This window comes from Oncorhynchus mykiss, chromosome 4, assembly GCF_013265735.2.
Source record: "Oncorhynchus mykiss isolate Arlee chromosome 4, USDA_OmykA_1.1, whole genome shotgun sequence".
Taxonomy (NCBI): Eukaryota; Metazoa; Chordata; class Actinopteri; order Salmoniformes; family Salmonidae; genus Oncorhynchus; species Oncorhynchus mykiss.
In genome coordinates this window covers 9,655,600-9,667,220 of record NC_048568.1, presented here as the reverse complement: position 1 = coordinate 9,667,220, position 11,621 = coordinate 9,655,600, and the positions used below count along the sequence as shown (strand labels likewise).

At 40.5% G+C, this 11,621-nt stretch overlaps 2 protein-coding genes across 2 annotated transcripts; one reads left to right on the top strand and one right to left on the bottom strand.

The window, feature by feature from the left end:
- The first annotated feature begins 1,118 nt into the window (after positions 1 to 1,118).
- On the top strand, positions 1,119 to 4,265 carry LOC110522051 (proteasome subunit alpha type-6). The gene is made up of 7 exons (XM_021600118.2): positions 1,119 to 1,324; positions 2,103 to 2,197; positions 2,323 to 2,404; positions 2,633 to 2,788; positions 3,056 to 3,234; positions 3,414 to 3,508; positions 3,708 to 4,265. The coding sequence occupies exons 1-7, from the start codon at positions 1,249 to 1,251 to the stop codon at positions 3,763 to 3,765; spliced, it is 741 nt and encodes a 246-aa protein (XP_021455793.1). The 5' UTR covers positions 1,119 to 1,248; the 3' UTR covers positions 3,766 to 4,265.
- Positions 4,266 to 6,464: 2,199 nt separating this feature from the next.
- On the bottom strand, positions 6,465 to 8,940 carry LOC110522049 (NF-kappa-B inhibitor alpha). Its single transcript, XM_021600117.2, has 5 exons — positions 8,605 to 8,940; positions 7,972 to 8,080; positions 7,461 to 7,757; positions 7,081 to 7,338; positions 6,465 to 6,865 (listed from the first exon to the last, which is right to left on the bottom strand). Exons 1-5 carry the CDS (start codon positions 8,847 to 8,849, stop codon positions 6,833 to 6,835), a joined length of 942 nt encoding a protein of 313 aa, XP_021455792.2. The 5' UTR covers positions 8,850 to 8,940; the 3' UTR covers positions 6,465 to 6,832.
- Between the last annotated feature and the right edge of the window lie 2,681 nt (positions 8,941 to 11,621).

The following is an 11,621-nucleotide window of genomic DNA, read 5'->3' as shown; positions in this document are numbered from 1 at the left end:
TCGTTCCACGGAAGGCCTAGTGTCTGCAGGTTTTTTCTCCTCCCTCGTGCTTGATTGATGAATTAAGGTCACTGATTAGTAACGAACTCCCCTCATCTACTTGTCTTTGTCTTAATTGAAAGGAAAAAACTAAAACCAGCAGACACTAGGCCCTCCATGGAATAAGTTTGACACCCCTGATTGATTGTTCGGATTTTTTATTCTACATGTACCTGTTACTACATTTGAAAGTTATCAAAACACTTTAGAATATCTACATAAATTCAGCAATTGCATTCTCATATTACTCTGTTGGTTACTGACCTATTCAAAGCTCCCTCCAGCATCTCACCATACATCTGTCTGTAGTTACTAAACTGCAGGAGGTTTGTTCATTGTGATTGAGTGGAGGGAAACCGCTGCGGACAAGGTTCTGACAGTGTCTTGTTGTTGGCAAGTACCTACCCAAGAATCACTCACATCAAACCACACTCCCTAGCCAACTCACGCCTCACTTCTGTCTTGACCGCCAGCATTTGTTGAGAAGCAAGCCAAAAAACAAGGCTAAATCAGCAGGTGCAGTTCCCCTTTAAGCTGTTTGACCAGAGTAAAAGGCCAGCAACACTCAGTATTATTTTCAGAGCCCCATGAAATGACACCATATAATGATTCTACAGACTCTACTGAAAACTCCCCACCCAACTGTAACATCTGAACTAAGAATTGTTTTTCCAGTATAGTGCTATATACCATATATATTGTCCATGGCCAGGCGCCCCCATTTTAAGGTGTTTTACCACAGTAAAAGGCCAGCAACACTCTGTACTATTCAGAGCCCCATGAAACGACACCATATATAAATTCTACAGACCCTAATGAGTACTCCCCACCCCACTTTTACATCAGCACAAATCGTTTTTTCTCTATAACCCAATATGTAATGCATACATTGTGATTTGCATTGGGGGCGTTTATTTGACCTTGGAACATGTTTTAAAAACCCACATGTAATGCAAATGTCACTTAAATATGAACAAATATGAATCAATGTTCATGTTTAGAGGATTATTTTTCATACATCATGAATAAATATTGGTTAATGACACCTTACTACCATTACATGGGGGACGTTTATTTCGAACGTTTCCCGAAATTCCGTGATCCGGAAGTACTTTTAGTATTGATGAGATGCTGGTTCATTTATGCATGAAGTGAGATTTGTGTTTACAACATATTTTTCACTTCTTAGCTAACCAAATTCCAACCAAGATGTCCCGGGGCTCAAGTGCAGGTTTTGATCGTCACATCACTATCTTCTCTCCAGAGGGTAGACTCTACCAAGTTGGTTAGTACGGTATATTTCAATTTGCATGCACACAATATTGTACCCAGCTTGGTAAATGCTCTGTCATTGTTCCTAGCTAAGTAGCTAACGCTAATAAGTTGATCACTAGCTAACTTGCATTACGTCTATAGTAATTTTTTAAATTTAACATATTCAAATTCTGCATGCAGTTTTAAGTTTCGAAATTTAGTTTGACTGCCCCCAACGACTAATGTAGCTAGCTAACGTTAGATATCCGCACAATAAGCAGAATGCTCAGCTTGCTAGGCTAACACCTGATAAGAAACACAATTAAAATAACTAGCTAGCTACCTACTCACTCAACATGAAATTGTAATTTGTACTAGCGACTGAAAACATGTTGCTTTATTGTGGTAATTGTAGACGTGAGTGCAGCTAGCTAGTTGCTAGTGAGGGAATCTAGCTAACCACAGTATGTTGTTAGCAAGCTAGGAAGTCTCGCGAGGCAATCTTAGTAAATCTCAACGTGAAGGAAGAATGGGTGTCAGATACAATTATGTGTATAATCATTGGTCAGACATAGAGATCCTATTAGGATCGTGATTCCTAATTATATGGTATCAGAGGTGTGCTGTTATCTGAAGTGCTTTTGACCTTTATTTAACTAAGCAAGTCAGTTTTCAATGATGGCCTAGGAACAGTGGGACGACAGATTTGTACCTTGTCAGCTAGTCCAACGCTCTAACCACTAGGCTACCCTGCCGACCCATGCACTGATTCGATCGTGTTCTGAATAACCCTGTTGTGTTTTACACAGAATATGCTTTCAAGGCCATAAACCAAGGTGGTCTCACATCAGTAGCAGTCAGAGGTAAAGACTGTGCAGTAGTCGTCACACAGAAGAAAGTACCGGTAAGTTCAGCTGTAAAACCATGCCCGTTTACCTCATTGTTTTAGGCTTTTCACAAGTGGAGTACTAACTTACTCCAACAATTTGATTCCTTAAAAAGGATGTTACCTTGTTTTGTCTCTACTAGGACAAGCTGTTGGATGCCTCCACAGTCACTCACCTGTTCAGGATAACGGAGAACATTGGCTGTGTGATGTCAGGGATGACAGGTAGGAGTAGGATACACAATGTCTTAGCAAGACTACTTGGTAAACTGCTACGATGGTCAAAGCCAACTCTTATTAACAACTTCACTTTTACTTGTATCCCAACTCATATAATTCAACTCTTACTAAGAAAAGTACTCTTCCCCCTTCCATATGCATAACACTAAGGCCTACATTGAAATTGCCTATTCCCAGTGCTGGCTCTAACTGGTTGACTCTTCTCTCCTCCAGCGGACAGCAAGTCCCAGGTTCAGAGAGCGCGCTACGAGGCAGCCAACTGGAAGTACAAGTATGGTTATGAGATCCCAGTGGACATGCTGTGTAAGAGGATTGCTGACATCTCTCAGGTGTACACACAGAATGCTGAGATGAGGCCGCTGGGATGCTGTAAGTGCATGTTTATTCATGTTCACCATCACTGGATTTATGTGTGTTGGAACTGAAATTTGAAGCACAAGTTCTACATACTAAGCAGTCAAAAGCATGGAATTGTAATGAGCCGTGTTGTACTCCTAATTTGAATTCAGACAATTATAGAAAGACAATGCCAATGCATCTTTCCCTGAAATCGTTTACAACTCTTAGATTATCTTCTGCACAAACAAAATGTTCTCCTTGACCAGTATCCTGTCTTTCCTTACTTCTGCTTTTCAGGCATGATAGTGATAGGTGTGGATGAGGAGTGTGGTCCCCAGGTGTACAAGTGTGACCCTGCAGGCTACTACTGTGGGTTCAAGGCCACTGCTGCAGGGGTCAAACAGACAGAGGCCACCAGCTTCCTGGAGAAGAAAGTCAAAAAGAAACTCGACTGGACCTTTAAAGAAACTGTTGAGGTAGAAAACCCCTTCCACTCCGCTAACTGTGTATATAGAGTACAAAGTTTAGTGATACAACGAAATTAACTACTAAGTGAAATGTACAGTCAGCATTTGTTTCTCCCCTCTGCAAAAACAGTAGATGTGATTGCAAGTGGTTTAATTGTATCTCTCTCCTTCTGCCTCCCTCTCTTCAGACCGCCATCACCTGTCTGTCAACAGTTCTGTCAATTGATTTCAAGCCCTCTGAGCTGGAGATAGGAGTCATCACAACAGAGGATCCTAAGTTCAGGTGAGGCACCACTCTGCTCTGAACACTCTCACTTAGCATCATTAGGCCCCATATAAAATACAGTAAGACCTTTGTTGTTTAGAAAGTGTGTAAAAGAGGTACACTTTAGGTGTGGGGGTGTTATATTGGCCTGTCCCACTAATGTACTGCCAGAATTGTGTTGTGAGGAATTTGAATCTGTATTTCTTTCTAACTGCAGGATTCTGACCGAGTCTGAGGTGGACGTCCACCTGGTGTCCCTAGCGGAGAGAGACTGAGCCCAGAAAGACTACAGAGTCCCAGAGAGAGATGTGTAATTGAATGATGGGATTTGTAGTCCCCCTGTTGAAGAATGGTGTTATCCTTGTATTTTACCCCCTGTTCCATTAAAAATGTTTCTAGTAAATTCTTATATTTTTATTAATTTAATTTATTTTCAGTTAGATCTGTCCCGGCATTTTCTCTCAGGTACTAGTGACAGACTGTGTAGGAGTATGACAATATTTTTCTTTTTAAATCAGTGCTCCATGTGTGACCCATAGATTTGACTGAATTCTGTGCACCAGGCCTTCGTTATCTGACCTAGTACAAATTTGACTTTTTAACTTGTTAAAGGTCTGATCCAAAGGTTTTGTATATGTTTTCGCTAGTAATTCTGAAAGTAGTACTCATGAGGGTTCAGGAAATGTTGCACAGTTGTGTACTACGTCATCCATTTCGTATGTTACATACAACATATAAATAAATTGCAATTCGTAGGATGTGTTCCGAATTCCAATTCGTACAATGTGTTTCAAATTTGTAAGTGCATTTCTACAATATGTTTAAGTGCTTAAGATCCGATTCTCTCTTTTAAATTAGGTGAACTGACTGAGACAGATTTAGAAACTGGGAAAGTTTTGAACATTTCTGCAGAGTAGAACATTGTCTTCCTGTTGTGGTTCTGCTCATTTAATCACGTCATACTGCAGAGCTGTGGTAAAGGTTCTTTACTACAGTCAGTCAAAACTGGTTGTGTCCTGTTTAGCTCCTATCATTTCTATGCATTCTCCACTTTCAGAAAGTCAAAAATACATTTGTTTGAAAATGCACCTCAGGCGACAATCACAAGGCAAACCGTTTTGAGAAAAGAGTGCAGTATTTATATGTGATATGAGAGATGTCAGTAAAAGGTGTTTACATACCTGAATGCATAGCGGGTAAAGGTTGAATGGCTTCCCGATAAATGTATTATCAATAAGTGAACTAGATGGGATATTTGCCTATTGGAAAACGTCACATATCGAATGCCGTTTCGATTACAGAAGCAAAAGACTAATCCAAAGCCTCAGGATTAGTGTTTTGTTGACTCGTCATGTTAGTTCTAAGGCCAGAGGGTATGAACAGATCACATGCAGAGGTACTGTTGCGTCCTTGGGTGAGGCTGAGTCAGATTCCTTGGGAAATCCCCTGAGAATCCAGAGGTCTATAGGCCAACTGATGTTTATGACCCACAGCAATTATAGGGTCCATTTTACACTGCCAGTAGTCCAAAGATCATGTATTTTTCTACCACTGACGGACTATAATAGTGTTTTTCAGATGTGCAACTGGGAGCAAGGGTTGCTGAAGGATTTTAGAATATTCATATGAAAATATGTCGCCAATTGGAAACCTGGGGTATGTTAAGTCAGCTGAAATTCAGCCTTGTCCTGTGTTATACTTTTAGCTCTCAGGGTTTCCCAGTAGTCATTACTGCTTCTGGTAATACAAATAATAAGCATGGGTAGTCCAGTCTGGTAAATTTCAATAGTTCCCAGATTGGTGAACAGTAGGTTTTCTACAGAATGAGTCGGCTCTTCCTATGCCTACCCAGACTGATTCAGTGGTGCTTCTGAGGTGTAATGTTTTGTATAAAACAGTACAGAGCAGGAGCTCCTCTTACACATCCAATCTGGGAGGGACTTAAAAATGTGACTCACAGATCTGATGACCCCACCCCAATCAAGAAACCCCAGACTGGTCCTCTGTAGCTCAGTTGGTAGAGCATGGCATTTGCAACACCAGGATAGTGGGTTCGATTCCCAGGACTAGCCATATGAAAAAAGTGTGCACGCATGACTGGTGCTTTGTATATAAATGGCATATATTATTTATTTATTACAAGTCCTGTGTGTGTTATGTGGGGGAAGGGGAATTCACTTGTCTTGCAAGTGGTGAGAAAAAGTACCATGTTTTCATACTTGAGTAAAAGTAAAGATATCTTAATTGAAAATGACTCAAGTGAAAGTCAACCAGTAAAATACTACTTGAGTAAAAGTTAAAACGTATTTGGTGTTACATATACTTAAGTATCAAAAGTAAATGTAATTGCTAAAACATACTTAAGTATCAAAAGTAAAAGTATAAATAATTTTAAATTCCTTACATTGAGCAAACTAGACGACACCGTGTTCTTGTTTTTTTTAAATGTGTGGATAGCCAGGGTCACATTCCAACACTCACACATAATTTACAAACGAAGCATTTGTGTTTAGTGAGTCCGCCAGATCAGAGGCAGTTGTATTTTGGAATGTTCCTTTGACCCGTTTTCCTGTCCTAAGCATTCAAAATGTAACTAGCACTTTTGGGTGTCAGGGAAAATGTATGTTGTAAAAAGTACATTATTTTCTTTAGTGAAAGTTGTCAAAAATATAAATAAATAGTAAAGTACTGATACACCAAAAAAAAAAAACTTTCAAGTATTTCTACATAAGTACTTTACACCACTGGCCTTGTGTGGGATTTTCTTTGTGAGTAATGTTGGCTAAGTGAGGCAGTTTATTGAGATGGTTTGATTCTGTATATTACTGTGTAAAAATGGCCATGGAGAATTACTAGAATGTGACAGGAAATTCAGGACTGTACTGTGAGACAGTTGGCTGAAATAATAATCGTGTCACAGGAAATGAACCAAAACCACAGTGCGTACGAGTAGTAAATAAAGCAGTGAAAATCCATTTATAGATGCACATTTTATTCATTATTTTCAATAGTGTTTCACTCACATTTAATAAAAACATTCACAAGTATAAAAATATCTCTGTGTATTTACAATATATTACTGATATATACATGAAAATAGGAGAATTCTCTCAGGTCAGGGGTCATATGTGTTCCGGTGCTTTTGATCTTCACAGAACACCAGACTTCCATCCCAACCGAACGGCATCTTCAGTCTTGTCTCTCTGTCGCCTTTTCTGTCTGCCGGCTCTAGGCGGCTCTCCCGAAGGCTTCTGGGACCTGGAGTTCCCACTGTGCTTTGACTGGACTGGCCCGTAGCAGCTTCATCGACTTGACTTCACATCACCATGTGATGCGACCACTTCAATTCTGCCCGAATGTAATGTCATCGTACATCTGTGTAGAAAAAAGAAACAACGAATCTGTAAACTCAACTCATTTAAATAGAAAAAAAATATGTATTTGTTAGTCAATAGTCAATCCACTTGAGCAGAGAGAGCCTTTCCCCCCTCTCTCTAGTACTGCAGTTTTTAATTAATTTAACCTTTGTTTATATAGAGATCAAATCTCTTTTACAAGTGAGACCAGTGTAGCTGTTGTTAGCTTCTCACCTGTTCATCATCAGACATGCACTCCTCCTCGCTCTCTTCTGATTCGCTCTCAGGCAGCTCTCTGAGCTCCTGGTCTGTCTTCTCATACAGCTGGTGGCAGATCTCAGTGTTCTGACGCCCGTAGGTCAGGTGGTACGGCGTGTAGCCCCCGTATGTCACACTGTTGACGTCTGCCCCCAGGGAGAGGAGCCGGTGGACCAGGGATAGGTTCTGGAGGTCTACAGCCAGGTGGAGTGCCGTACGACCGCTACATTGTTCCTGAGGGGAAACAAAAATACACCAAATGTTAGGTTTTTTTGGTTTGAGAATACATTTAGGTGTTCAATCATCAATGGGGATACTTGATTATTGGCAACAGAATACCTGTGTGATGAACATACCTGTGCATTGATGTCGGCACCAAGCTGAACCAGACTCTCCACCATGGAGAGGTATCCATTTATTGAGGCAAGGTGGAGGCAGTTGTGTCCGCTGTAGTTGGGGAAGGTGAGGATGTAACTGAGGTGGCGGAGGCAGTTTTGGGTGATCACACTGAAGGAGGTGAGAGAGCCCTTCTTACAGGCGATGTGGAGGGCGGTGTTCCCACTGTCGTCTACTAACCGTGGATCACAACCGGCCTTCAGTAGCCTCTCTACAAGATGGGGCTGTTCTGTGATTACTGCCAGGTGGAGCGCAGTCTGAGAAAAGAATTAGGTGGTTAGATATCGTTTTCAGGTGTAAGTACCACCATTTAGATGGCTTGTTTATAACAGTTAATAACTATATGTGTCGTGATGACCACTTGTTCAATAAGACAGTTGTTTATCAACCAATTAATTGTTTTAATTAACAAAGGAAGTATGTTTTTTAATTGATCAATTATCTATTTCCCCATTGGTCATCAATAGTTACCTGTCTCTGATTGTTTTGTGCGTCCAGTAACATATTATCATTGTGTGACAGTTTGATCATATGCTCGGCTTGTTCTGTGGCTTCATGAATAATGGCCAGGTGGAGAAACCTGTGTGGAGGAGGGGAAAATAAAAGTTTAAAAAAGGCTGTGATTCAGATATGCATGGCGCATAGGAAGTGGTTGAACAAAGAGCGAACACTAGAGCCTTGCGCAATAAAGGATTTTTTTAGGGTTATTTCCACCAGTTGCGGCTTGACACATCTGATGCATTATCATTCCTGGCATCTCGTCAGGGACTTTCCTAATTGCGCAGAGCTGACTTTAGCACCGCCTAGGCGCAGCTCTGAGGCAAAGTACATACTCATCATACAACTGAGTCCAATAGTCATTTTGTTAACTTGCAAATTATGACTATCAGCTGCTTAATTTTACAGCATCTTGATAACATGAGCATATCTGTAAGTTTTGTATACTTTATGAAAGCATACGATTTTGCATAAAATGCTGTATTCTTATAACATTGCTTTAGATTATAATAGAATATTTCAATTTGCCTTTTTGCACTTGCAGTAGGCCTATAGGCCTACATCCCTTTTAAATGCAACATTACCCAAAGATAAAAGTGAACTTACGTGTCGCCGTCCTCGGTTACTGTTTTCCTCCAGGGTTCATTACTGCAGGGGTTTGCCAAGACTTCGACATTGGCCACTCTCAATTCCTCCAGCTCCTTCACAAGATTACCATATTCATCCTCTTTTAGAGAATCCAGACCACTATCAAAACGGTCTTCTTGGCAAGGTACCATTTTCCCGTGCTTCGATTCCATATCATCATAGTTATAATCCATTTGTTTGTGGTTTGAAACTGTAACATCCATAGTGAATAGACTAACTGACTGATAAGTCGACTCACTTCTCTGTTCTCTCTCAAGTTTGGAATTGGAGTGTGTGTTGGAGGGAGGCGCCAGTGGGTTTAATGCTCTACGGGGAGGAGACAAAGAATGGGGGATTTCCACGTTGAGTTATCTCGACACAACTAGCAGGGAAACTCATAGACTGGGCTTTTATGAGAAGAATTCCCCCTCGAATTAGCCCCACAGACTCAGAGTAAGAATGAAAACTTGTAGTTTCCTATTAGACATCAAAATCTACCTGTGATGCAGACAGAAATACCTTCAATGAATGAGATAAATGAATGAGAGACAAAGCCTTTGACAGGTTCTAGAATAAATCCCTTTTCACTTGGGGAATTAATGTGTCATAACGAGGTAATTGAGGGAAATTACATAATTGTTCAGCACATTTTGACTGTATACAGGACAGACTAGTATTTTGAGAACTATGCATGCAGGTGTTCCATGGAATGTAAATTGAAGGTCAACCAGTGTGTGAAATATTATTATTAGTTTACCCTATTTATTATTGTACTATTACAGTTCTGCACCTCACCTGATCTCATATGCTATCATACATGGATAAAATGCGTATCTGCAAGCATAAACAGATAATACAATGCAAATGTATTCTCCATATGGCCAGGTTTTATCCAGGTTGGGATACCATGTTGGAGGGATGTTTGCAGCCTTCATGTAGGAATACAGAACACAAGTCCAGTGTGGGGAAAACAAAAACAAAATATTCCCTCTAGTTGCACGATTCACATGTCTTTGGTGAATCAGATAGGGTTGGGAGACAGATGATTCCACAGGGACTCTCTGACTGCAGAATTAAAAAAACAGGGGGCATGGAGTACATAACCCCTTCAATGAGTCTGACACTGCTGCATGTTCCTTCATGGGATATAGCCTACTGGAGTTACCCTTATGTAATATTACATGACATTCCCTTGGAAATCAAAAGGGTTTCCCTAAAACAACACTATTGAAAGCTGTAGGTTATGCAAACATCTTTGGTATTTACATCATGCTTGATGTTTGACCCAGTCTAAGGATGTGAATGTGTGAGGGGGATATCACCACAGAGGGAAACTTCTCACCTTGCATAACATCTCTGCTGGCCTTAACTTGCGTGAGAGCGTTTATAAACTCTATACTGTCTACCTGGGATAGCCGCACCCTGACATATCAACTGAAAACTTCATGTTTGCACAGGGACAGATGATTTTAACAACATAGCAACCGTAACCACTAACAGTAAGCATTCACACATCTGTGGGGCGATACTGGGTGTGATGACACTGTACACACACACCCTGCTGTCTGATGTAAAGTGAGGGTGTGCGTCACACCGTCAGGAGTCATGACAACAGGCAACAGGCACACTCCTTTATCTGTGTAACAGAACATCTCTCTGACAAGTAAAGTGCCACAATACTGAAACTAGGCTAAGGACATAATATGCTTTTTCTGGAGGGGATTTGAGTCATATTTCATAATGTTATCATGAGTTTTGATTAGATTTTTATAAGGACCCCCCCTGCCAAAAATATAGAAAGTCCTTGCTAATTTGCTACAGTAAAATGTTGTAACATCCTTCCTTCAGCCAATTTGTTCTGTGTTTACTATGGTTTCCATGCGCACCATTTCTATCACCTTAGACGCCTTAATCTCTCTACATTGCCCTCTATCGGTTTGCAGTTGTAACAGCTACTTCCTTGCTTAACTATTACACAAGCATATGCATTGCTCAAGGCACCACATACACTTGTTTGCAAAGATAGTGCCCTTATGATGTTTCCACTGACCTAATGATTTTAACATTTAGGCTTACTCCAACGTCTGGATTCAGACTTCAACTATCTATTTATGGGACGTCATTTGTGGGATCACATCTTATATTCAACTGATTTGGTAGTTTCAGTAGTCGTTAATTGTTACATTAGTCACATTCGTTTTTCCAGTCAGTTTTGTGTTACTGCCTCATTTTGCTGTTCAGTCTTATTAAAAAGCACTAGAGTTGATGTCCGTGCCCCCGTGGAAATCTAATTAGCATAATTTAAAATCCCCATAAAAATCAGTCTATTTAAGCTATCTGTTTGTATGGGTGGCGTCTCAATCCACTGCATCTGCCAATGTCGTCCTTCCGCATCTGCGGTGAAAGGTGGGAGAGCTACAGCTGTGTTTGTCAGACCAGGAGACATGCTGAAAATCGGTCTTATCACGAAAGTGTCTGTAGCACCCAAACTATTATCACCCCTCTATGGAAAGACGAGACTCTCTCACGAACACGTAGCTCTGTAGCATGACCACAAGCCTCACAAAACTTGTCTGAAGGTAGCCCGGTACCAGCTAAAAACATTTAAGGAAGTAGTTTAGTGCCTAAAAAAGGGTTTAAATATGAGGGTTCCTAAAATTCTAAATCAAAGCTACATGATCCTTGCTATGACCAATTAAAAACAATTCATATGTTAACTTTGTACAGTAATTTCCTGTCTAATTTCCAATAATACTGCAAGGCAAGTTCCCCTTTCTAGGAACAATTTGATATTCCAGTCTAAAAATAGAATCACACAATGACACAGCATGTATAACTTCCTCCACTGTTCCATATACTGTATGTCAGGGGTCAGGTGTGTGTGTGTGTTTGTGAGAATGCATGTGTGTGTGAGTGGACACAGTTACAATACCACGCAGATTGATTTAGTTTAAAATAATGCCTTCTACTTTCTGTTCTAGGACTTTAATCTGTGG